The sequence below is a fragment of the Tinamus guttatus genome, unplaced genomic scaffold (genome assembly GCF_059628265.1).
Source record: "Tinamus guttatus ecotype Peru unplaced genomic scaffold, ASM5962826v1 Tinamus_guttatus_pri_ptg000297l, whole genome shotgun sequence".
Lineage (NCBI taxonomy): Eukaryota > Metazoa > Chordata > Aves > Tinamiformes > Tinamidae > Tinamus > Tinamus guttatus.
Genome location: NW_028288831.1, coordinates 2,114,019 through 2,140,710, shown reverse-complemented (window position 1 = coordinate 2,140,710; position 26,692 = coordinate 2,114,019). Strand labels below are relative to the sequence as shown.

The window sequence follows — 26,692 nt, the reverse complement described above, 5'->3', positions numbered from 1 at the left end:
GTCAAAAAATGAGATGAAAGGAGCAAAGAATGTGATCTTGCGCCTTTTTTTTTTTTTATCCTGCATTTTTTTTTTTTTACTGTGCATTAATTAGGGGAGATGCTAAAGGAGATAGCTAAATGTCCAGACCCTTTAAAATTCCATCTGCAAAGCCTAGCAGGGACAACGTAGCAAGTCACCCTTTGGAAGGAGCTAGAACTGATTGCAGTCCAACTGACGGATGCTGCGAGCACCTCAAGATCATGATGCTCCCTGGCCTGAACTGTACTCAAAATCTCCAATGTTCTTGTGGCCGGTGGTGGACTGGAGCGTTAGGCAGAGTCCTGGCCTATCTCACCTGCTCGTGGTTCATTAATGCAAGGACCCTTGGCATAGGCAGACACGTCTGAGCCTGGCACAGAGCAGGATCCGTGCAGCAGGGCAAGCCTGCACTTTAGATGTGCTGTAGAGCAGAGGGGACGTGAGGTATTTCCTAAGCTCTGAAAGCAGCAAACCTGTCTCCAGACCTGACACCCAAGGGTCCTGCCAGCACGAGACTTGTTTACTAGGGCAATAAATTTTGAGGGAGTAGAGTCTAGAAAAGATGGATCACTGAACCCACTAGGATGAGCAAGAGAGAGATGTGGATGGAGTTGAATATTAATAATGGGAATTGTTAGACAACTTTATTTTAGATTTGCAGTGACATCCTCCTATATTTGAAGAAAATTCTGTGTCAAGCATTCAAGTTTCCTCGTCATCTCTAACTTCCAGTCTGATTAACAGAGTCTCTACCTAACTTGACTTGGATTATGAGAGTGATGGCAGACTGCATTCCTGGTCTCTGGTGCTTTTCAGAAAAAATCAGGTTTGTTCTGGTGACTGAAACCAAAATGTCCTTTGCTTGAACTATTGTGCAGTGTGCTATGCACGTATCTGTTGGTTGTTCTTGGAAGCTCTTTGGGATGAGAGGTGGTATGTAAGTGCCAAATGTTATTAGAATGGTGGCTGCTCACTCATTGAAAGCAGAGCCCTGATTCCATAAGAAAATCTGTTTGTGAGCTAAATGTGCTTGCTACTTCTTCAGAAATGGTGAAGCTGAGGGATTCAGGGAGGATCAGCATATTGTAGGGACCTCTTACTTTCCATCTCCTGACCCTAGACCTTCAGGACGTCCTGGAGATTTTAACATACAACTGGAAGACTGTAAAGTAAAAATAAGACTGCAGAAAACCTGGAGGATCAGTAACACAAGCTACCACTTATTTAAAAGAAAGATGATCCATATTATCACAGAACATAGACTCCGGAGATGTAGCTTCTAATCCTAGCTGTCATACTGAATGATTACATTACTTTGCACAAATTATTGCACTTCTGTACCTCCGTTTTCCCATTTGTCTGACAAGGAAAATGATTCCATTTGCCTTTTTCATGGCTTCTTCGGTCGTGGTAAGTTTTCTTGAGGAGAGGCCCAGTGCAAGGTCTCTTGTCCCGCTACAGTATCACTTAAGCCCTTGGATGGGATTTTGAGCAGCACAGAGACCTTGTGTCAGGGCTTTGACCAGAGTGGAATTTCTCTCCTCATGTTTAGGAAGCATTTTGAGGCCCAGAGGGGAAGCACTGTGGAAGTGCCAAGCAGTATAACTGATGGTTAAAATAGCCTAAAATATATATATACCTTCCTATACTGTTCTAAATTCTCAAGTATGTGAATGAGGTTTGATGCAGCCAAAAGGGTTTCGGAAAGGCAGTGAAGGAAGTCTGTTTTAGCAGAACTTGTTCTTGAAAATATTCTTACGCCACTTCTTTATCGTTTGACTTTTCTCCTTGTTACAATGGTTCAGCCTGTAAAGTCTGAAAAAACATCAGGGTAACCAGGGCAGAGGGAATATCAGATGGAGATGAAGGATGGATAAGAGACAAATTACAGTACATTTCTCATGGGTCATTTGGCTTTAGTCTTGAAAAGGAGAGAGAAAAAATCCCAAAGTAGTAAAAGAAAGGAAAAGAGACAATCAAAACAAATAAACCTGCCAGTGCAGCTGATTTCGAAGGTCAGCAAAAAATGCATCTATTTTTTGTCATTCTGCAAAAGAAACAGGGTCTTTCAATTCTTACTACAAGAGTAAAGTCAAGTATTGCCCCACTCATGGATGTAAGCCCCATAAAGGGAGAAGACTCTGTGGTCATGTATTTATGATCTTTAGCACTGCAGCTCTGCATAAACCTGTACGTGTGGTCTCTGGTGTAACCTGTTGGCAGTGGAGCTGTGGAGGCGAAAGGGAGAGAGGTGTGAATTGTGTGTGCACCAACAGCTACCCCGAATTTTTGCCCAAAGCTCAAACAGAGCATGCTTGCTATTTGAAATTTTTTTGCATCATCTTTTTCCCCATTCTTTTTCCCTGAGCCTCTATACTTTCTTATCCTGGCCAGAACCAGCAGCAAAAGTGCCGGGGGGAAAAAAAAAAAAAAAAAAAAGATGTTTTCACTGTATTTCTGAATCTCAGCCCAGGTTTGTGAAGGATTTGGCAAGGATTTACAAACCTTTGAGAGAATCCGTGTGGAGATCTGAGGAAACCCGCCTCCCTCCTTTAAAAAGCAAGTTTTGTTGGCCAGAAATTGGGCAAAAAAATTGGTCATTTCAGCTGAGGTTTCCTTTGAGATTTGGATTTGAAGCTACACTTTGAGAATCAAATTTTGCTCTAACTCTAGATTTACACTGGAGCAAATACATCACAGTCACTGCTGATACTTTGTGCACAGCCCAATGAGAACAGAAGTTGGCTCAGTGTGGAAGCTCAAATGAACCAAAATGAAAGAGGACCCAGACTTAGGTTTGGAAAAAACCTAAGATCAGATTTATTCAGACATGTTATTGTGGTTCAGCCCATTAAGTAGATAGTTCATTTACAACCTTCAGAAATTGTCTATGGGCAATTATGTAAAATATGGTTGCGTCTTCTTTTAGAGGACTTTTATGAGAAAGTCTGAGAGAGCTGAGTTGGGGAGCATCAATAGGGTTCTATAAAATACAGTGCTGATTTTCAGAATTTAGTACCAAGTAATTTGCTTTACATTTTTTTTTCTTGCAGCCATGCAGAGTAATAGTGCACAATGTTATAGTGGAAATGTGCATATTTCTAGGATTGTCTAGTAGGTCTGTTGGAAAGCCAGCGCTTCATGGCACATACTTTCCTGAAACTGATGACTTGACACTAAATCCACCCAAAGTTTGTAAAAGTTCCCTATTTTAGACCAAGTGACTGCTCATAATCTTTGTAGCAGGATAAAGAACACCCAGAGCCAAATGAATCCCATATTTTTTACAGAGTAAAATATCTTTCAATTTTTCCATTTTTCTTTCTATATATTAGAAGTTTTTTTTCACAGTGTGAGTAAAACTTCACTAACATGAAGGTAGAGTTAATTGTTGGAAGAAGGTACTTTGGAGGGCACCCCAAGATCAACAGAACACACAGTGTTTTGTAGTCCTGTGGGCTTTTATTTTGCAATCTTTGTTGTTCAGATAAATCTCAACCGTAGGACCTGCCGTTGATGCAAAAATGCCTGGGCTAGCTTTTAACTTGCTAACCTGAGTGCATTAGCGGTGTCACCACAATGATACAGAGTTCAGCGCAGGTTAGCAAACCTACCCAGGAAGCTGGGTATATATTTAAGCAATTATCCTAAGTGTATTTTGTTGGATCCTTATCATTATTTTTTTTCTCCTTGTCAAATATTTCTCTTCCTTCTTGTAATGGGAGATCAAATCTGGGGCTCTGGAGGACATTTTGCCGCAGTGAAATACCAACACTTAAAAGCTGCCAAGCTGACGATTCCTGCAATATATTCTTGTGGACACAACAGTCTGCTTTGAATGCGGTCAGAGAACTGCACTTACACATTTGAATTTTTGTGTGAACATAGACAGAGATCTGGATCCAAATCGGGAACTAAAATCTTTCACTTGCAGCATTCTGGCTCCATGCTATTTCAGGCTCTATCCCAATCACTGAAAGATTTATACCTTTATCAATAAATTAGCGTGACTTTTATTACACTTACAACAGTGTCTTAAATTAACACTAAACTAAATGTAGATGAAGCACATTTCCTGATTCCGATGATTTATTGCAGTCTGTCTAAAATGAATACAAAATTAAATTTTCCACAAAGGTGAATCTTTAATGTTAGGTCAGACAAAATGTTATCGCAAGTCCACTGCTAAAGGCTTGTAGATTGTCCTTTTTTTTTCCTGATATTTTTGGTAAATCTTTAGACAGAAAAGAAGAAAAATAGTAAAGCTTTTTGTAGCTCTGAAAGCTGTGCTGTGCATTTTATGTTAGGCTGGGGTTCATAGCCAGATCTAATGCTGCAGTTACACTGCACTGAGAAGGTCTTGGCTTGAAGACTGGATCCAGGCTTGACCACCAGCATTTAGAAAAATGTTGCCATTGCAGATGAGAACAGCAAAAGTGACTAAAGATCCTGAAAGTGTGAGCATGGGGAAAGACTGAAAAAATCAAGGTTTTAGCCTAGGGGAAAAAAAGAAAAAGAAAAGAAAAGAAAAGAAAAGAAAAGAAAAGAAAAGAAAAGAAAAGAAAAGAAAAGAAAAGAAAAGAAAAGAAAAGAGAAAAGAGAGAGAGAGAGAGATTACAAAAGAGAAGGTTGGTAAGAGACATAAGTTTTCAGTTTTGTAAAGAAGAAGGAATTCACCTGGTCTCCATGTTTGTGGGGAATGCACTTCTGTAGCATCAAAAGAGATTTAAGTAGACCTTTCTAAGAGTAAAACATTGAAAATCATTGAATGCAAGTTCCTGGAGTGGTTTCACAGTCCTTGTCAAGCATGGTCTTTAGGAACAAGGTAGATAAAAATCTCCTTGGTATAAAGTGTTGCGATATCCCTGCTCACACCACAGGGTGTTCGAACGAGTGGGACGGAGGGTTGGTGACCGCCTGTTCACGGACCAACTGCTGCCGTCTTTGGCACTGCAAAGTTGGGGTCAATCCCGGGTGCAAGGATCAGAGCCTGAGGGTCCTAAGAGGGCACAACTGAGCCCTATCAATGATGACATATTGGGACACACGCAGGCATCAGTCACAGACTGCCAGAAAAACATTTCTCTGTGTTTCCTCTATTCAGTGCCTTGACTTAAGCAGAGCTGTTGGCTCTTTCGAGAGCATCAGATTAAAATAAAAGCAGAAACAAATGGATGTGGGGAATGACAGTTCCTGTGATCCCAGCAGATTTACTCTGCACTGTTACGTCCTGAATCTGCTGGGTAAAGGTTTGAATATTATACGTAAAGAGAGGAGATGGGGCCATTTTGACGCTGACTTCTCCCAGCAGAAGATACTGGCATAATGAGTTGTTTGTTTGCTTGTTTTGTGTGTTTTTGGGTTTTTTTGAGATGATGAAATGCAGTGCCTTTTATTCCGAAGAAAAACATCAGGCAGTTGGAGACCGTACTCCACAGTGAGCAGATAACTCAGTTCCTACTCCATGTTTGTGTGGGGTCCTGCAAATAATACTCTAAATACCCTGTTTGTTTTCCTGCTGTAAAGTGACACTTGTCTTTGAAGGAAAAAGGCAAAACAAAGTCAAATGTAGAATAACTCATAGCAGACAGTACAGAATGTTTCTTGAAAATAAGGGCTGGAAAGCTCCATCTTCCTTGTGAAAACAGCCACGAGAACAAGAGGCTGCACCTCAGGCTCCACTTAGGTGGGTGCAGTAAAGCTGCTCTCTTTGGCACCCTACCTAGGAGAGAGGAAAAAAAAAAAAAAAAAAAAAAAAGAGAAAGGAGGAAGAAAGCAGCTTCCAGCCCACTTATCATACAGTTTGATTCCAGGCACTCAGTAACGATTTAAAGAATTGGACCTGATATCTGGTACCAGCCAAATTGAAAAGCCTTTGTTCAATACGTTTGTAGCCACAGATTGGACTTGGATTTGGAGGTGACAGCAGAGAGGAGCCGCTTGCAGCAACACGGCCAGAGCAGGGCTGGCTTTGTCACATGGGGCTTGGGTGAAAATTTTGCCTCACTGACTGGGGCCAAGTCCTGCTTTGTAGAAGCCACAGCCCAAATTGACAGGAAATGGCTTGATAAATGAGTAAGACCCAGGGATAATGGCTTGTCTGACTGCCCAGGCATGCTGAGTGGAGGGCAGGGCAGTCGCCGGGCACTGCTAGATGAGCTAAAGGCTCCATTAGGTTGAAACTGGAGTACTGCACGGGATGCGTGTTACTGATTGAGGTCTAGGCTTGCTGCATAGGGTGAGGGGTTGTGCAGTGCAGTTCCAGAGTGCTATTCGCTCTGCCGGGGAGGAAAAAAACAAACCAAAACTGTGCATTGAACAAATACGTCTGTGCAAAGATCTGGGTGGGAATGTGCGCATTGCCTGATATGATTCAGTGTCCCAAATGGCTTTAAACAGCCCATAGAATTTCTGTGTCTAAAACAGATTCTAGCAATGGAGACCTTTCATGATGCACTAATAGGCTCATTAGACTTTCTTGAGCAAGGCATGCTCTCAGCATCGTATGTTTTTTCCATTACAGGAATTACACGTGTTTTGTTGTGCTTTGGGTTTTGTTTTGTTTTCCACATAGACTTGCCCTGACAGTTCCCCCATTCAGGTTTATATTGGAGGTACCATCTCGAGCCAATGAATTTTATGAAATATGTTGCTGGCACTCACGGAGAGATGCATAAAGGAAATATTCTAATGACAGTTGGAAGGGCTTTGATCACTTTCCAAGACTGCACTCATGTCTTTGAAATGCGAGTTTGGCAGTGCTGGAGAGGCTGGGCTCTTTGGTTCTCTTTGGCACAAGCCCATGTGACAGACATTATGTCCTCTATCAGGGGACCCACATAACCTTGAGAAGTGTAAGCAATGCTCGCAGATTGCATTGGGTCAGATAGTCTGGGCTGATAACAAAGCAGCCGCAGCAGCAGGGGGGAGTCAGCCCAGTCCAACGCAATAACTGGAAACTATTTTGACCTGGTAACTGTTGGGTCTGCTGCCTGCAGCTACGTAGTTGGACATGAACTGCAAAAGTAGTTAATTTATGCCTCCTTGAGTGTAGGAATGTGGTGATGATGGATAGGGATGGGAGGTTATTAGAAACATGGGGAGGAAAGAGAGGGTGGAATTCCAGCTTGTGTTTTTATCTCTTACACGCACACATGCACACACACACGTGCACATACACACACACACATATTTATATGTGTGTATATATATATATTTAAGTTTCCTTTTATACCCATTCTTGGCTGACTTGCACGTATGCACAGTCCAAACCCTTGCTTGCACACTCATAGCCGAGTGCTTGCATGCACATGCAGGCACATGTTCACACACTTGCAAAGGACTTGACTAAACTTAAAGGCTTGATATGTTTATGTGTTGCGGGTTACAGTGTGCTTTTAAAAAAGGGATTACATTCACTTCCTCCCAAGCAAGCACGATCTGTTTACACCCAATATTATGCAGAGCTTTGGCTAAAATCCTTTTAACATTCTGTTCTTATACTATTTTAACACAATCTGCTCATTCAAAGGGCAACTTTTGTTGGCTAACAGGGGAGTAGTGGTCAGAGGAAAACTACAAAAACAAGTCAAATTTACTTGGTAAAGTGGATTTATATTAGATATGAATTCAGTCCTGGTGATGCACTGACATCACTGGCAATTTAGTTAAATACTGTCTGCTCTAGATGTTGTCTGCAGTAATAATCAATGTACAGAACAGCCTTGGATGCTGAAGCACTTAGTCTGCATACAAATACCTGGGAGACTGAGTGTGCCCGTGCATTGAGAATGTGATAGGGTGTATAGCTGGGGATTGGCTTGTGTAGACAGTAGGCAAAACAACAATGGAGATTAAAAGAAATATCAGTTTAGATCATTTGAAACTATAAGAGAAGAAAAAGGATGAAAACTGATAATCTCGGGAGGATAAATTGGTTATAGTTACTACTACATGAATTTACTTTGACCGTAAAATGCTTGCCTCCACAGTCAACGACAGCAGTCTCAAACACAAACAGTGGGGCTTTATTTCCCACAGTGATACAAAACACACAAACATTTTTTTACTCAGTTACACAATGCTTCTTTTTCTGCCCTATGCTGTCTTTCACAAAGCACCACGTCATTCCTGCATGCTCTCTTATGCCTTTATCTGCTCATGTATTGATGCTCTTGCACATGCCAACATATGCATTGTCCTGTTCATAGGTACACATACTCTATCACATTTTGCCCTCTAATACTCTTAGATTTTTATTTAGAAATGCACAGAAGCACTCGTGTGCTATTGCTCATGGACACATTTAGCGATGAGCCTGTGTTTGGAAAGATTTAAGATACAAGATCCTGGAAATAGATTAAGTACAAACTCAGAACATTGGGCAGATACATGCAGAGCAAGCTTGAGGAGCTAAGGGAAAGATAGATGCATTGGGAACAGTGAAGAAATGAGAAATGTGTAAGGGGTCACAGTGCTGACCTGTCCTTCAGGATGTCATGCACACTGGTCAGAAGATAAACACTGTATGGAATGGAAACATACCCTTCCATTGGTGTCCCCAAAGAGTATGTCTTCCTCCATGAGTCAGTGAGGGCCTGGGGACACCCAGCCATGATCTATTTTGGAGGCAATGACTTAACCAAGTGGCAGGGGAAACTATTGTGGAAATATGAATGTGTTTTCCATTGGGGAGTCCTCCAGGGAAGGACAGAAAGATCCTGGTGTTGAGCCAACTCCCCTGTTTTATTTTTTTTTTACCCTTCTGGGAACGAAAGCCTTGCAAAGTATGCAAGGAAGGAACCCTACTTACTCAAAGTGAGCGCCTTGGGTTTGTGAGAGCTGCATGAGTATATACACACCCTTGCACATATGAAGGGGAGACTTCAGGAAGCAGGTATCAACCTGCTTATGCCATAACATTGTTCTTGCCTTACAAGCTGGTGAGCCAAGCTTGCAATTAGGACTCAGTAAGAAACCGCTGTGATCTCTCTTTGCATTAAGTTCCCTCGGCAAGCAAAGGTAAGGGTAAGCCTTTGGGCAATACTACCCATTCGTATTTTAGATCTTGTGTTGGTAGAAAACTTAATACCAGGAGACAGAGTAGGTTGGAGACAGAGAACTTATGGGTTCTCTCTTACACTTCACTTTTTCCATCTCTGTTCTGGGAGTATCATGGTGCCACTGGAACCACTATGGAGGTATGGTACAGGTTTTGGTGTGCTTGCATCTTCTGTATTCAGCAGAAAAAAGGCTTGTCCTCCAGAGGAGAGCCAAACGTACTTGCAAAGGCTACTGAGTTTAGGGGATTGATTACAAATTGATCTGTAGTCTTCAGACATGCCCAAACCTAAAAAGAAACCCTGTTCTCCTCGAGAGACCTGTAAGCAGCCTTAGGAGTTTATGGTGTGGGACCTGCTTTTTCAGTAGAAATTTCTTTTAGTTACAGTAATGCGTACTGTAATGGATGCTGACTTCCAAGCAACGATTCAGTTCAGAGCATCTCTCCCAGGGACTTCTGTGAGCGGCAGGAGAGGAGGAACGTTCTCCAGCCACCAGCCAGTGCCTGACACAGCCAGGCCGAGGCTGTGTGTGAATGAGTTTGTCAGCCCTGTGTTAAAAATAGGTGCAACCCAGATACTCTTCCCAGTGGGTTTCCAAACTGGGTCCATTTTTCTTCATACCCTTCCATATCTTTAGCTTTGTGCCTGTCAGGAATTTGGGAGGAAAATGCTTTGTCTGTCAGTAATGTATGTGCCCATTTGGCTTGACTGGTTTTGCTTATTATTTTGAAGGGTTGAATACAGCAGATCTAACCTTGTTTTGATTACTCCTATCTATCTCCTTGGCACTACTTTCCTTGCTGAAATAGAAATTCTCTAAGACATGTCCTGTGGTAGAGCTAGACAATGTGTGACCAGCATGAGCGGCTGCTGCTTATGTTGAAGGACCAGCTTCATGAGCTGGTGCTTGTTACTGGGCCAGCCTGAAGACCTGAAACGTTTTACTGTGGAGGAGAATTATAGGTAACAATAATAAACAGCTTAGAGGAAATGTGCAAGGTAACTGCTGATACAGAAAGATTTACTGACCATAATACATGGTTAATTACATTCATAATAAATATAGTCCTATACTGATCTTAGGAATGTGGATGGTTTTATGTTTGGATTTTGCAGCTTTAGCTAACGGCTAGAAGACCTCTGATGAGATTGCCTATATGAATGTCAAGTAATTGAAGTTTGGGAGTAGATTATTAAAATATTTCAGTGGATTGGTACTCAGAATATTATAAGATCTTTGCCTGGATTGCAGCATTTCTTTTTGTATCACCTTTAGAATTTATTTTATTTTATTTTATTTATTTTTTTTGCAGAGCATACTTAGATGTCAATGAACTAAAGAACATACTCAAACTGGATGGATCCACACACCTCAACATCTTCTTTGCCAACTCCTCTGAGGAAGAGCTGGCTGGAGTGGCAACTTGGCCCTGGGACAAGGAAGCCTTGATGCATCTAGGTGAGTGATAAAGATGTTTCCTCTTTGTAAAGCATTCTTGTGAGGCACTAAGAAAGAAAGACAAATACGCGTTAAGCTCTGTACTGATTTCTTATCATTCCTCTAATATATAGTCAGGGGAAAAAAAGTATTTCACGATTCCCAGATACTGGCTCACAACCAGGAAAATATTAGGTTATAAACCCAAAGCATATTATGGTATTTGTAGATGATGTCAAGCTGAAAGTATTTCACCTTTTAAGTGAAGCTACTTTACAGGGCATTCACTCCATGGGAGCACTTTGCAAAGAAGTTTAGGGGGATAGGTGGGGGCACACCAGAAAGAAGTGAATTATTAACCTTAGCCTGTTATGATACGATCCTTAGTTCATTATTTAACTTGCGTTCAATTAATTTTCTTCAGTGCACATGCTGTTTTTCCCTACCAAAAGAGCAAACTGTAAGATCCTTGTATTTCTAATGTTCATTTGACTGGAACTGGAGAGAGTTCACTGCCCTGCAGATTGTCCTGTGTGTTTCATAACTCAGTTGTTGAATACAGCTGCTGTAAGCCATAATCCAGACAAAGCAATGCATCCTACCAAGTGAGTCATTGCCCCGACACCTGCAGTGCCACTGGACCTCTGTTCCTTGCACAATGTCAAGTGAACCTCAAAAGGTTCAGAAGGCACCCACTGAGTCTGCACATACTTGACTGTGTGAACTTCCCTAGGGCTACAAACCTGATCCTGTAATCTTTTAGGAGCAGGGATTCACAAGTTTTCCAGATATTTCTTCAGCTTGTTCAGACCTTCCTAGACTGGAAGATAAATCCAGTTTAGGCCAAGTTTGATCTTTGTGAAAGGTTATTTCTATCAGTTTTTACACAGGTTCAAGTTGAGCGCAACAAAAAAGAGGTGGCAAATGTGGCCAAATGAGAAGAGCAAACATAGTGTATTATTTTGAAACACGTTTGGGAGATGAACCTTACACTCAAGCTATCAGAATCAGGGAGGCTTTTTTAGGTTCAAAAATACATTTACCCCCATGCCATTTAAGGTCTTGTTATGGTCATCTCTTTTCCTAACTGAGAGACTCCATGGACAGACCAAGCAGATGGAGTGGGCCTCCCTGTTTTATGAAGACATCAGCAGCAGATTGCAGCTGCTCCACAAGAAGTGTGAGCAAAATTCCCTTCCCTAGGGACTGATCCTGACATGTGTCCAAACAGTGACTCCTGCGGAGCAAGGCTGGAAATGGAGCCCCTTCCACTCCGCCTTGCCTACAGCACCACGTCCATGGGCTCCTGCTGGCAGGGCTTGGAACACGGAGGCTTTGAGTGCCTGGGCCAGCCCCACAGTCACTCTGGTTGCTCTTGACTATGCAACAGTTTGGGTTGCCTTTGGGAAACTTAACCCTTAATGTTACTGCTGGAATGAAGCGAGGCTGCAGTAAATCTGAACGTTCTCCACATGAGTATTTTCATGGTTTCTCTTTGTGTTGCCACAGAAGGGAGCAGAAAAAAAGGGGGAATTCCTAGAGCACCAAGAAGATCCTTCTGCAAGAGGACTGGGGCCTCCTCAAAGCCCTAGTGGGTTGTTCTTCACTTCATTAAGCTAATTGTCAACATTGTGCCTAAGCAAAACTATTTAAATTCAGCTCCTACAGTGTATTTATAGAATTCATTGACCAAAGAGAGATCTAATAAGAAAAAGACTTTAGCCGACAGTTTAAAGTGGATTCACAGTGGAAAAAAAGTAAAAATAAATAAATAAATAAATAAATACTGATCATAATTTCCTTTCACAATAGCCCACGCAGACCTGTGCTTGGTCTGTAAGAATTCATCTTTAATCTTTTTTACTCTTCTATAAATTCAATATGTACTTAATAAAAAAATATGAAATATGTCCTGTGGTGCAGATCTAAAGGCTGGGATAGAGATTGTCTGGGTGAGGGAGTTTATCTTTTCTGTAAAACTGCAATTGATTTAGATTCTTGACAGCTGTGAAAAAATATACATTTTCAACAAAGGCAAATTTAAAATCACCCTCTCCAGCTGCCTCCGGGCTGTCCAATGCCAGAACCGTTTAGCCAGCCTTTATTTTGAAGGTACCTCCTGCTGAGGAATTTTGCCAGTACTCCTGGAACTGGAAAACAAACTCCAAAAGTATCTTTGGGAAAGTGCCCCTTGCAAAACAATATAGCCAGCTACTCTGAGGTTGTAAATGACTCCATCTGGGTAGAGCCCAAGCACTGAAGGAATCAAATGTGGATTGTGTAAAGGGGAAGAGAAGGGTGCAGATAATACAGGGATTATAGTAGCTGCATAACCGCAGGTCTGTGTACTGGTAATTGGACTAGTAGAGGACTGGTATAAGGACTGACCAATTCAGTGCCCTGAAAAGCAGCGTGCAGACTCTGCATGTGATCCCAAGTAGTACTGATGTGTCGTAATAGGCAGGGTGTTGGGGTGTGATTAACCCCCTCTTTTGTGTTTGCATTCAATCTGTAATCCCATTACTTTGTACGTATGTGAGTATATAAATATACTTATGTGCATATATGCATGCACATGTGACCTTTGTCTGCACTGTGTGTATGCATTAATGTATATCACCACACAGTGTTTTCTTCTCTCTCTTGCATCTGAATGTGTGTCCTTGCAAGACATACAAGGTAGTCCTTCCTCTCTGTTCAGCATGAATGACATTTCACCTGGACCACTGAGTCATGTTTTGGCACTGAACTTGAAGGAAAACATGAGACAACTGGGAAAATCAAAGGAGAACAGGCAGGTCTAGAAGAAGATTTGAGCGACAAGGGAAAGTTAAAAAAATTAAGGTTTTTAAGACTAAAGAAAAAGAGCCTGTTGTAAGACAGTTGACAAACTCAAAAAAGCTGTTGAAATGAGAGAAGAATCTTCTATTCTTTGTATTCATGTTAGGTAGGACTTAGAGCCATGAACTTCAATTTCCAAAAAATTGATTCAGATTTGATATTAGGAAAATCCATCTAACTGTAAGGATACTGAGTGCTGAACTTGATTGCTGGGACAGCTGTGTCATCAGAAGTTATAGAAAGACATTAGGCCAATACATGTCAGGCATGATATAGATCTACTCGGTCCTGTTTTGTTTGGGAGATGAATTAGATGACATCTTGAGATCGTATCAGTCTTATTTTTCTGTAATTCCATGGTTATTGCAACAAAAGTTGCCAAGCAGATGAGAATGAAGAGTCTATGATGTATCAGAATCTGATGATCTCATCTTTTCTGTGGAAGTGTCACTGATAAAATTCTTCCTGCCAAAACCTTTTCTCTCTTCATTGACATTAAATTAATATTGTACTATAGCCAAGATTTGTTTTACTGTTATTTCATTTCCAAAGCAGTCTTCCTTTCTTTTCATAGGCAATATACATAAACTGTTTTAACTAAAAGGCTTGGAAAAGTTGAGGTCAACAAGATAAATAGAGAAAACATAGGGCATATCATAAATCCAAAGGTCCATCTAGCTGAGCTAAAAATATGATTCTGAAGATTATTTCAATATACTCTACAGCCTCACCAATTTACTATTTGGTTATCTACACATCCCATTATTCACACAATAAAAACATCACCATTCCATCTCTTTGCACATATTTAACAACCATGGAGATCTTTTAGAACTATCATGTTCCAGGATTTCACATTTTTTGACACGTTAGACTTATGCATATTCATTAGTGGACTGTGCAGTACTGTCACAGGCAGTTCAGATCAAACTAGGCTTGACCAGGTATATGAACAGAGTATATTGATGGCAGTTACTTCAAAGCTGTCTATATGATCAGAGCACATCCCACTAAAATCTCACCGTTCCTATCACTGTGCGTATTCTACTTTTCTTCTGTCCAGCTATTGGGTTGCAAATATTGGCAACACATACTGTGATTCTTAGGGTGTATGATAAGTTAGTAGGTTTCAGTTGTATACGTGCCCACCAGAGTACTGTACAGTGAATATTCCAGGTATGTTTTATTCACTTTTAGGTATCACTAAAAGTGCTGCATTGCTTACATTTATCTGGGAGAAAGCATTGTATTTAAGGAAGCTACGGCATTTGAAATTACATTGTCTGAGTTATAAACAAATCAACTGAATTGACCATATTCACTAGGGAGACTCTTGTCACTGTGTTTTGGTTTCGAACACTGGAGTTTGTCCCCTGTTTCCTTCTCCCCAGAATCCCCAATGGCAGATGGGGTTAAGCCTTGCTGTGCAGGTTCCTTGAGGAGGCGACGTGCCTGATTGTGCTAAAAGGCTGTGTACTATGGAGGATCAAATGAACTGCTGGTGGAGCTGCCCTTAGAATAGACTTCCTTCTTTTTCTATGCTTTTTTTTTTTCTGAGGGACAAGGAAAATTAGGGTCTTTTTTTCTTTTTTTTCCTTGTAGGTGGCATTGTGCTGAATCCCTCCTTCTATGGAATTCCTGGGCACACGCACACGATGATCCATGAAATTGGGCACAGCCTGGGGCTCTATCATGTCTTCCGGGGTATCTCGGAGATCCTCTCCTGCAGTGATCCGTGCATGGAAACTGAGCCCTCCTTTGAGACTGGGGACCTCTGCAGTGATACCAACCCTGCTCCTAAGCACAAGCTGTGTGGGGATCCTGGACCTGGCAATGACACGTGTGGTTTTCACAGTTTCCTGAACACACCGTTCAGTAACTTCATGAGTTATGCAGGTACTCAGCTCCCTGGTTTGCTGTTGGGGACTTGGGGACTGTAGTTGCGTGGGAATAAGGAACAGCAATATTACATCTTATTTTTACAGTCTGTTTCATGCGAGGCTTTATGCTGACATGGATCATGAACATAGATCCATGGATCTAGGACCAAACCTGATGAGGATCTGACCTTGGGAGTCCCTCACAGTTCTTGTCGGTTTTTTTCCTAATTTTAGCCAAACTAGGTGGAGGGAAGGAATGAGACAAACATGAAGAAAGTGCTTCTATACACTCTACAACAAATCAGATACCTTGTTCCTCTGGGGTGTGAATGCCTGATCTATGAGAGCTCCTTTGAAAAAACCCAAATTTAGAGATTATGTTTACCTGCCCCCAAGGAGATGCTGAATGTCAGGTGAATATTGATACCAAAAAGGCTGTGGAATGAACCTACTACTAATAGGCAGCTGATGAGACACTGCTTATGCCTCTGTGGGTCCGTTTAAATACCATGTTTGTTGTTGCATTTTGGATCACTGTAGATCATCTACATTCATCCACATCTCTTGAGTCATCATCAGAGCATGAATACTGGGATAGGCCCCACATCAGGATTTCTTTTCAGGTAAAACTATACCAAAGTGCCGTGCTGGTTTGTGGTGGGAGTGCAACTGCAAAGGCTCTGCACCACTGCAGTAAAACTGCCCCTTCAAGTGTAACCAGCCTTATCAGCAAATGCCTGATTTTGTAGTTACAAGTTTGTATACACCAAAGGCTTCTGTTGGCACAGCTGTGTTGGTCAGGGATACCAGTTCACAGCATTTCCTACCAACAGAGTTATGCTGGGAGAAATCTGTGCAGATGCGAGCTGGAAGTCACTGCATAGCACAGAGGGCAGCTGAGCTCCTGCAACCCCTGCCCATCAGATAAATACAGAGGGGGGGATCCTCACATCTGCCCTTCAGACAAATGTAGGGGTGACACCCTTATTTCTGCACATCAGAAAGACATAGGGCTGACATCCTTACTCTACCCTTTGAAATTCAAGAAGAAATGAATAATCCTGTGTTATTTTGCAGAGAGAACAAGTGATGCCTTTGGCAGTATTTCCCCGTGTTGGGTCACAGGGTCTCATCATGATGAAGGTCTTTGACATGGAGCTGGCAGCACCAACAATATTTTAAAGGTGGCCAGTGCACTCATAACCACTGAAGGGCACCTTTATACTACAGGCAGAAATACAGATTGCCCACTCAAAAGGTCGTAAGAGGGCTTATTGTGTAATAAAACTGTAGGAAAGCAAAGTGTTTAATGTCAGTTGGGGCACAGATTGAAATGATTTATAACATAAATGATTTTATGCCCTTCATGGCATTGGCTTAAACTGATGCTTGGTTTTCTCTTATTTTTCTTTTCATTTTGAGGGGGTTTTCAGGGACAAGCATGTACACACTGAATCAGCTGTTCAACATATTATGCACTTTTCATGCATGCAGCTGGGCAGAAAGTCTCGCTGCTTGATATGTTCTCATGGTAATGCCACCCATACAAGTAGATACCCCTTTGGATTCTAATACCCCTCTACCAAATCTGCTTGCATATATGAGGAAAGGGGTGGAGCAAGCATGCTTCAAAACACCAAGGTCTCTTCTTTCAAAGAAAACTTGCTTTGCCAACTCCCTCCACAGATGACACATAGAGGCAGATCACACAGATACCTATCTGCTTTTGGGGACTAAAGATGTGCTGGTGTTGTGAGCAGAAACCATTTATTTTTTCTGGAAAAATTAAATGAAGTGACATGATAGGCATCTCTTGAGCTCATGCATGAATATGTTTGCTTTTCTGTTATTGCCAGTGGAATAAAAATCATATCAGGATATCAGATTGCTGTAGATATACCTTTGAAATATCTAGGTTGAGGTCACACAGCTCTAAACATTGCTTTTCTTTCCTTTCTTATTTGCTGCTTCTATAGAATTTAATCATACCATATTTGTCTGTCCCTCTATAGCATCAATCCGTCCAGTCACCCCCAATTCTGCAGCACTGACTTAAAAGGTAGATTTTCAAGCCATGGAATCCAGAAGATCAAGAAGTGTGATAAATTTCTGCATTCTTTTTACCAGTCCAAATAGCCATGTTGTTCCCCTGTCCCCCTACCAAAAAAAAACTCCCTATATTTTAAACCACTCAATGAAATCATAGGATTTTGCTCCTCAACTCTGTTGCATTAATCATAGCAAAGTCTCCTGAATTTTTCTAACTCTTTTATCATGTGAGGATCTTGGATCCTTCTTGAAATCAAGTGATCAAGTAAAACATCTTTCTCCTTCAGCTTTCCCCCTTATCCCTCCCTCCAAGACAGCCTGTGCTGATGTTTGGACAGATTGACAATGCAGCTCATCTTTCTTCTGTGCTGTTGTCTCCCTGCTTTGTTCTATATATATTTTATTGTTCCTTTATGATGGCTATTAAGGGCCTTTGTCCCCTTTGGGGTTTCTGTGAAGAATATTTATGGCTTTTACAGCATGCTCGGGGATAGACCATCGATAATTATTGAGGAAATCCAAAGATGTCATATTACAGCAGCTTTCTGCATATCCAGAGGGACTTGGTAGATATTTTCGAGTTGGGGATGTCAGTCTATCTGATGAGAATGTTAGATGAGGGGAGGTTTGCTGCTTTGTGGAATTACCCCTGGAAAGACACAGGAGAAATGCTCTAAAGGGCATTAGCATTAGCAGCAGTACGACTGTGTTTGGGGCTGCAGTTTGAGCAGGATCCCAACCAAAACCATGTCCTCTTGCTTGTGTCTCAAGGAAAATGTGGTAAGGTTTTAAACTAACCCAAGAAATTCACCTTTTTCTTCAAAACAGCTTCATAATTTTTTTTTTCCTCTTAAGTTTCTCAGGGCATAGACCTGAAGACACCTGAGCACCTGTTAATGCTACTACAATACCAAACTGACAAGACACAGATTGACTCCCTGAAAAGCCTATGGTGACCTGCATCTTTCCAGAAAAGTGTATTGCTTGACCTGTGCAAAACTGTCATTGTTCTTTCTATTGCAGCAGCATGGAGAGGCTAGGAACTCTGCAAACGTGTGAAGAAATACTGCGTGTTTCCAAGAGCCTTCTCATCTGATGGGAAGAGTATCAGAAAATTGCTTGAAGTGTTAACATCAAATTCTTCTTCATTATAGCTTTTCTGGGTGATTTGGTACAACATTGTTATTTATTTGTGATTGGAAAATAGAGAAATGGCAATTTCCTGCCCCTTCAGGGCACTGTATTTTAAGATTGTTGAGTGTTCAGAAAGTACATTTTAGTAACTCATTTTGCTAGATACGTTCTTATTCCCAAATTTCCATGCTTAGGAAAAAAAGAAAAAAGCAAAGGTACTGTGGATATTTATGGAAAACTAAGTTGTTATACTGAAACAGAATTTTCCATTTAAAATCAAATTTTATATACAATTTTAAACTGATTTTCCAGGACATTTTATATACAATTTTGTTCATTCAGAAATTTTAACAAAAATATTTTAATTGTTATAAAATATTTTTATTTTTTGTGTTTTTTTATCTAAGGAATCTGTCAAAGTCTTTTGCACATGAAAATGAGTTGCCATGAACCTCAGTCAATGCCTTATCCTAACAGTGACTTTCCTTTGCTTTCACAAGTTATTCCCATAGCAAAATTTTCAGCTTTAATTTTTTCTCCTGTGTTAAAATGTCACTTGACTGCACCTGGAAGGAGGATATAAGCCCCAGATAACCGCCTTATTTCTGTACAAGACCCCATGAGACAATAGCTTTTGCTGATAATGCTGAGCTGGTCTGCAATGGGCAGATGCTGAAGAGCAGTGTGAGATGTTTGTGTGGAAAGTGTATTTCCAGAAAGGGAATCAGATGAATGTATGTGACATGAAAAGGGAGGGATAAAAAAAAAATCCTTTAGTGAAAAAGACTTTTAATCTCCCTCTCAGGTGTGTCTCCCAAGTTCAGAGGTTCACCAGTAGCCCCAGTTCTGACTAGAAGGTGCTTCACTGAGGCATCCTGGCTCTTCATCTTCATATCTCTGTTCCCTGTCTTGGGATGACCTCTAGGTGCTTCACGTATGATGGGGAATGGAGGAAGGGAATATTCATTGATTTATTTTTTCTCCTTTTTAGCTTTTGTTTCCTTTCACCTGACTCCCGAAGTGATGACTGCACTAATTTGTTCACAGGCCATTAGGTTCTGAGTGCTGCAAGAACCCATCCAGGCCTGTGCAAGTTCACATTCACCAGATAATAGTTCTCTGTCTTGCTCTTTCCTTATCTCCTGCATCAACGATTTGATTTCTGTTTTAATTTCAGATGATGACTGCACCAACTCCTTCACACCCAACCAAGTGGCCAGGATGCACTGCTACCTGGATCTTGTGTATCAGAGCTGGCAGCCTGCCAAGAAACCGGCGCCCATTGCAATTGCCCCACAGATTGTGGCTCGAACCTCCACCACCGTCACCCTGGAGTGGTTTCCACCCATCGATGGGCACTTCTTTGAAAGGTGATCCCGTGTTTCTCTGTATTCTTGCAGGGAAACAACCGAGGTCTCCGGTCCAGGAAAGCACTTTTAAACATGTACTATGTTCTGTATGGGTTAAGGATGCTTTCCTAAATAGGCTCGTACTGAAGAGATTATTGATCTGTTTTCTGCTCTTCCTTTCTCAGCCTGTAGCACTCTGTTGAGCGCCATTGATTTGCCATGTAAAGGGCAAATTTTCTTCCATATGTTACAGAAGGAATTTTCAATCATTAGTTCTGGCCATGTGATTCCTGCTGTTGTTGCTGCTCACAGATAGCTGTAGTCTTCAATTCTGCCTGAAAATTCTCCTCCTCATGGCTGTTACTCCCATGACAACATGGGGCTCACAGGCAAGGGAACACTACAGTCCCACAAGGCAGGGCCTGGGAGAATGGCAAACACTGCCTGCTATCTTGAGCTGCAGGTCCCAGATGGGAGCTGAACAAGGCTCTATCTGATGCTCTGTAATAGTTAGTGAAGAGGAGAAAATGAAGCCACTTCTGTCACTTTGCAAAGTGTCTGCGTAACAAATCTCTAGAAGGGAGGGATACCTATGAAAAAACAGTCCCTTTCTTCTACAATCAATCTGCATGTCAGTAAATTTTAAGGATGACAGGCCTAAACCCAGAATATCTTGCACATCATCTAGCTGCATCTTGCAGAGGGTGTGTAGTTTGGCATGAGTGTTTGTGTTCACATCTGGTACATGTGCAGCTATTGTGAATGCAAAATTAAAAGGCCTTCAGGGCTGTGGACAAGAATTGCGACACATTGCAACACGTATCTAGAGCAACCATACGTCAAGCATAACCCAAGCAATGAGGTATTTCACTAAAATACTCTTACGCAGAGCTTTAATGGGCTATGGAAACTAGAGGAGTCCTAACAAAGATCTTCCTAAATTATCAACCTTCTCACACTGTAACACACCTCCTGTTGTAACATTTTATCTCCATCTTCTGCTTCATTATTTTATAAAGAACAAACATTGAATATTCTTCAGGGCTATTGCAGTACATCACGGTGTAGCAGTGATCAAAGGAAGCCAAATTTATAAGCATATTATCTGTCTCAGCACTGCTGCTTTTCTCAGTGAGGGTACCTGGAAACCCACTGTCTCCAGTATGGATGAGACTTCTTCCAGGGCTGAGTGTTAGGGCACCCTGGCCACTTCAGTGCTCGGCTTGCACCAAATCTGAGTGTGCAGACAGCTGGCATCATCTGCTCACAGATTTTCCTCCTGTCTTGCAGATTGATACCCGAGCAGAAAGATAGGTCATTTGAGGAGTTCATATAGACAGGGCTTGCGCTCTGTGTATTAATTGCAGTCTTGTAAAGGAATGCTTTTATAACCTACGTGCGAAAAGGCATATGCGAAGTACTGAAAATTAATTAAAAAATCTTTAGCTCATGTACAGTTTTATGTAACTTAAGTTTTGCTGATTTAATTTAGATTTCAGATGGTACTTACTGTGTGTTAAATAAATACCATCTGCCTCTTAAAACATATTGATAGAGTTAATTGTTATGTAACCAAATATGTCTTTATTACATATTTCTTATAACTCAGTCAATATGTTTTTAATAACCCTTAGTTAGCTGCTTCTTAAATGACATAAAATGGATAGCCTGCTAAATCTAGAATTTCATAACAGAGTTATCATATGTTAAATAAAGAGTGATTTTCTAGAAAAAAAAATCAGATCTGTGTGTTCATTATTACTGAAGTGATTTAAAGAGACAGTCTCAAGTAGTTTGAGTCCAATTCTTTGTTAAAATGAAATTCCTGAAACTAAGAGATACAGAAATATTTCTGTGACCATTTTTAAGATGTCATTGAAATATATACATTTTCCTGTCTAAAACAAGCCAAAAATTCTGATGTATTAATCAAAACAAACATAATAGCAGTATTACAGTGACTAATACCGGATGCATGTGCTTAACTTTAAGTACCCATGTGTCCAGCTTTGCATGGTTAAAGATACATGCCTGTGTCAATTTGCAAAATTGGGTCACTGTGCAAGACAAGTAGGAGGTAAAATTGGCTAAGTATAATCTTATCTGTGTGTGGGAATACTGTAAATCTTTGCAGATATTTTTACACAAAGTACACACCATGGCCCAAATTTTACTTGCCTCACTTGAATGAATAAACTCATTCACTTCAATGGGACTATTCATATAAAAAACAGAAGACTCATACTCAACTGCTGAGTGCCTTGGGCCTAATTTCTAATGCACAGAGGCCCCTTCCATGCTGTTTTGACAGCGTAAAAGGACCTTAAAAGGATGAATGGCCCTGGCTACATTAGCAAGTATTGTGGCCCAATATAAGTGGATCTGTAGTGCAAAACAGTTGTTAGTGAAGACCTGACGTCAACACTATATGTGTTTGAGGGAGGTTTACTTCATACTAGCTCTAATCTGGTCCCGGGGCCTGAATCGCATTAGCAGTTGGAGCACATCAGGTGTGGTCCTGGAGCACATTTTCCACTTTGCTTTCATGCCATAACAGAATCCAGCTTCTGTGCTCTATCTGGGGTCGGGGTCCTTACAGAATTGTGGCTGAAGTGAGCTCAAGCATGGCAATAAAGGCCGTGTATGCCTTCCCTGCTTAGATGCAACTTCATCACATGTGCCACAAGATCAGGTATTTTTCTTTTGAGGCCTCATTTCTAAGAAATCTGTGAATATGGGGAGTAAAGAGTAATTCTAATATAGCTTTTGTAAATTTGGGCCCTTGCATCTTAGCAAGAGTAGATACATGAGCTCAGCACAGAATTGAAATCTTCTTCCTGCCAGACCTTCTTATCTATACAGTGTATACAATTGATTGATGCTCTAGAGCTTCATTTACCTGCAGTAAATTTGCCAAAAAGAGTTTAAACCTAAGCGCTCGCAGCTGGATGAGCTTCTATACATCTCTAATAATCAACTATATTCTTCCTGTAATCTCTAGGCATGATTGGAATACTAGCCATTTTGTATGTTCCCTTAATAAAAGCATTAAAATGGCCACATATGCATAAAATATGTAATGTTAAAATAATAACAAAGCCAACAAAACAAGTGAAAAACAAGTGAGAAAAAGAAAACTTTATTCATTTCCTGGCTGCATCTATTAGATGCATTCATCTGCTGTCGCTAAGCATCCATTCATGCGTCTACTGTTTGATATGCATAGGCGGGATGTAAACAGTTATTGTAACAGGGCTCTGCAACAAATTCTACTTGGACAGAAAACTCGGAGTGCATCTGCTCTTCCAAGTTTTCATTGAGGTGACTGCATAAATTTCCATGAATCTGATGATATCTTATTCCTAGCAAGCAAATATTTTGGTCAATATGGTTCCCAGATCTAGATGGCTGGGCTTGATTATTGTTTACTTAAATCTTGCTGGAATGCTTCAGTGTCTTGGAGGGCAGGGCACGGATTCTGAACTCCAAAGAAGCAGGTACAATTTATTCTATAACAAGGTATCCAGTAGTGAAAAGAATGACAGATCTCTTCCTTTTGTTTGCCAACTAAACGGATGCTGGCTATGGTAAGAGTTGCCCATGCATCACTAGTAACCTTTATTTTCTAAATGTACTTCACTGAAAGATCACGCTGTAGGAATGAATTCCTTCTGTGCTCTGAACTTCACAAGCTGGACTCTCCCCAGCACTTGGCTTATTAGAAAACAGAAAAGTCTAGATTTTCCATTACCCTGCACTTCGGGGAGTCCTGTGCATAGATTTGTAAGGTGACGGATATATTTTATTCCTAATTAATAGTGTTTTGAAGCATTTTACACTCATCTTCTGATGATGTTAGTGGTTGGATTAGGTATAAGTACATGGCTTTTCATAAACCTGTAAATGCATTTCCATAATTATTTCTGACATCCATGGCTACTTGCAGGATTTGTGTGCAAAAGTTTGCAGACCAAAAGCTTTAATGCAGGAATCATACCCTGTGTAAAGCCTTTTAGCCAGTGGAGTTACATCAGGGCTTCGTTTGTCTCCCAAATTTTAAAAATAAAAAGAGAAAGTTTGCTCATAGCCTTTCCCACATGATGCTCCTTGTGATTTCTCTTACCTCCAAGTCTTTGCTGGTAAAAGGAAATGTTTGTCCATAAGCCTACAGTTTTTTCCACCATGGCAGCCTATGATGAAATTGTATAGCTGCTAATTTGAGCAGAAAGCAGCCCTAATTGTGGAAACTTGGCTTTCAGTGTCCCATCCTCATCCAGGACACAGCACTAAGGCAAGCGTCTTTTTGTAGAGAAACTGAAATAGTATTATTACAGGGATTTCTATCCTTATTTCTAGTGGATGTGTCTAAAAAACAACTGCACAGTAATAATTCTCAGTTTGATTTCTCGGTGCCTTTTATTCCAAGTTCTTAAAATGTTTTGCCTCCATTAATTGAGCAAGCTGAGTGAGGCACTCAAATCACTACTAAGTACCTAGTTGAGAAAGGAAATAAGGAGGTAGTACTATGCTAATCCTACAGGTGGATAAAGTGAAACAGAGAGAAGATAATTCACAACTTGCCCAGATTTATTCATTATGACTGTTACGGATTGGGAAAGGAAGCGGAGGGCACCCTCGCTCTGTGTTCTAATTGTCACATTTAATTGCCTTGGATGTTTGCAGCAGGTGCATCCCTTTCTGTGCTGTCTGCAAGTTCAGTCATTTACAATCTCTTTGCAGGGGTGGCTGTTGGCCATATTGAAGTGGATATGTGTTTTACAACTGATTTCCTTCCAAGTATTCTCCATCTAATTAAGCCAGCAGAAAGCTGACTTTCACAAAAATCTTTGTCAGCAAATAAGGGATGCTCAGCCATAGAGCAGCTGAGTGCTTGCCATCTCTAACACCAGAAGAGAAGCTAGAACACAAAACTTGGAATGGCTGAGAGAGTAAATTTACAGTCATGGCCCTATCCTCACTGAAGACCCAAACTAACTTCTGCCTGGGGATCAAAATGCCCTTCACAATATTGCTGAGATAACTCACATGAAGGGAGTTGTTTCAGATTTGCATAGCTGATTATAACAATTGATGACTCAATCCATGCTCACTTGAAGAGTTTAGAGGATGTGCTATGTGTCAGACACAAAATGTTAGTCCAAAAGCCCTGACCTTTCTTAGGTGGATTTCAGATAATTTCTTTCTTTCTTTTTGGGTGATCAGCACTCCTTAAAGCAAAACAATCAATCCTGAGTAAGCAGCAACTTTTTAGCATGAGTAACCACACGTTCTAGGTCATACACAGTTCCAGATTGCACCATCCCATGAAACATTATAGATGAACTGTGTGAGCCACATCCTAAGCTGATACAAATCAATTTAATGTTATGGAAGACATTAGAGTCACACCAGTCTATGTCAGTTTAAGTGCTGACCTTGTGAGTGTATTAGCAAAAATATTTATGAATCAGTGTTTTAACTGTGGTTTCCTGTTCAACCACTTTTGCTGATATCTCTCTATTGACAGCACCTCGTATTGCATTAGGTTTATTGAAGGACTTTTGGCATAGGTCAGTAAAGTGTCTTCATGCCATGTCATACCATGGCGTGGGCCCACGTCATGTTTCAGTTCAAAAAAAAAAAGCCATCCACTCTTTGCCAAAGCTGCTGGGTATCAAATCCACTGTGTCCCGTGCATATGGTCACAAATGACCCTTTTTCCATACTTCTAGTGATCTGAGTTGTGATACATCTCAAAAAGCAGGTACTTGAGTATTTAGAAAAGCCATACCTGTGCAGAGTAACTCTGTCTGTGATGTTCTCAGTCTGAGACTTTAGTGTCACCTCTAATCAACTGTATGCCTAAGGCCTTCACAGTTCTGGAGATACTATGAGTTCATGCAATAAATCCACAGTGGGAGCAGAAATAGATCTAAAATCTCCTGAGGCCTGTTTCTCTGCTCTAACCACTAAGCAGCACATATTTTCTTTTGTCAGAGTTTGATCCAGTTGCAGTGCAAGGGGAAAAAAAAAGATATAACTGAGCATGATTTTATAGGTCACTGTCATTTTGAATTCTGTGCTAGAGTCTTCACAGGCCATTAGCCCAAACCTACAGAAGGTCAGTGTCAGAAAACACTCTTGTCAGTGCCCTAAGAAAAGAGGGTTAAGTGGAAGTGAATTCTAAGCTTTATTGCTTTTAATATAGTTGAATAAGCAGCTCATTTAGCTGTTACTAAGTTGGTGTGTTTTCCTGTTTTCCTGGCCTCCTAGAGAAGTGGGATCAGCATGTGATCTGTGTGCAGAAGGAAGAGTCCTGGTGCAATACGCGTCCAGCGCCTCTTCCCCAATGCCGTGTGATCCCTCGGGACACTGGAGCCCACGGGAAGCAGAAGGTGAGTCATGGTCCCGGGGCTTGGGCAGCTCTGCAATGGTGGGGCAGAGATGGAGAGGCTGAGAATGAGGAGAAGTTGGGCCAGAACCAAAGGAGAGCCACAGAGAAAGGGACAACGTCTAGGAGAAAGTGAGTGATTGTATCTGCAGATGAACAAAGCCAAAGGACAGCTGAACACCCTGCATCCCTGAAGTAATGCGACTGGCTGAAATACCCGTATTTTGGCACCCACGTCCTGACCTTGCCTATGAATTAAATGAACTCAGGGAGCTGAACCTGAATTTTAAAAAGCAGTACAGTGCCAAGAAGTGCTGACCATTCAGATCTGCCAAATGAATTTCTCAGGGGAGCTGTTTATTCCTTCTACTCCAACTCCAAAAGTGAAAAATTGCATTTTTATTTATTTGGGCCTGATTTCTGCTGCCTTCACTTGCACTGAATAGTAAATTGCAACACTAGTAAACACACTGAAAGAGTGGAGAGTGCCCTTTAAGCAAGTACTCTGCATTATGAACACAGATGAC

General features: G+C 41.1%; 1 protein-coding gene across 1 annotated transcript in view; it reads left to right on the top strand.

Moving 5' to 3' along the window:
* The window catches only part of PAPPA (pappalysin 1), a 177,856-nt gene that overhangs the window by 42,331 nt on the left and 108,833 nt on the right, over positions 1-26,692 (top strand). The window contains exons 3-6 of the mRNA XM_010212768.2: positions 10,397-10,542; positions 14,965-15,258; positions 19,603-19,795; positions 26,048-26,169. Of these exons, the coding sequence (XP_010211070.1) occupies positions 10,397-10,542; positions 14,965-15,258; positions 19,603-19,795; positions 26,048-26,169 (755 nt within the window). The remainder of the gene's footprint in view (positions 1-10,396; positions 10,543-14,964; positions 15,259-19,602; positions 19,796-26,047; positions 26,170-26,692) is intronic.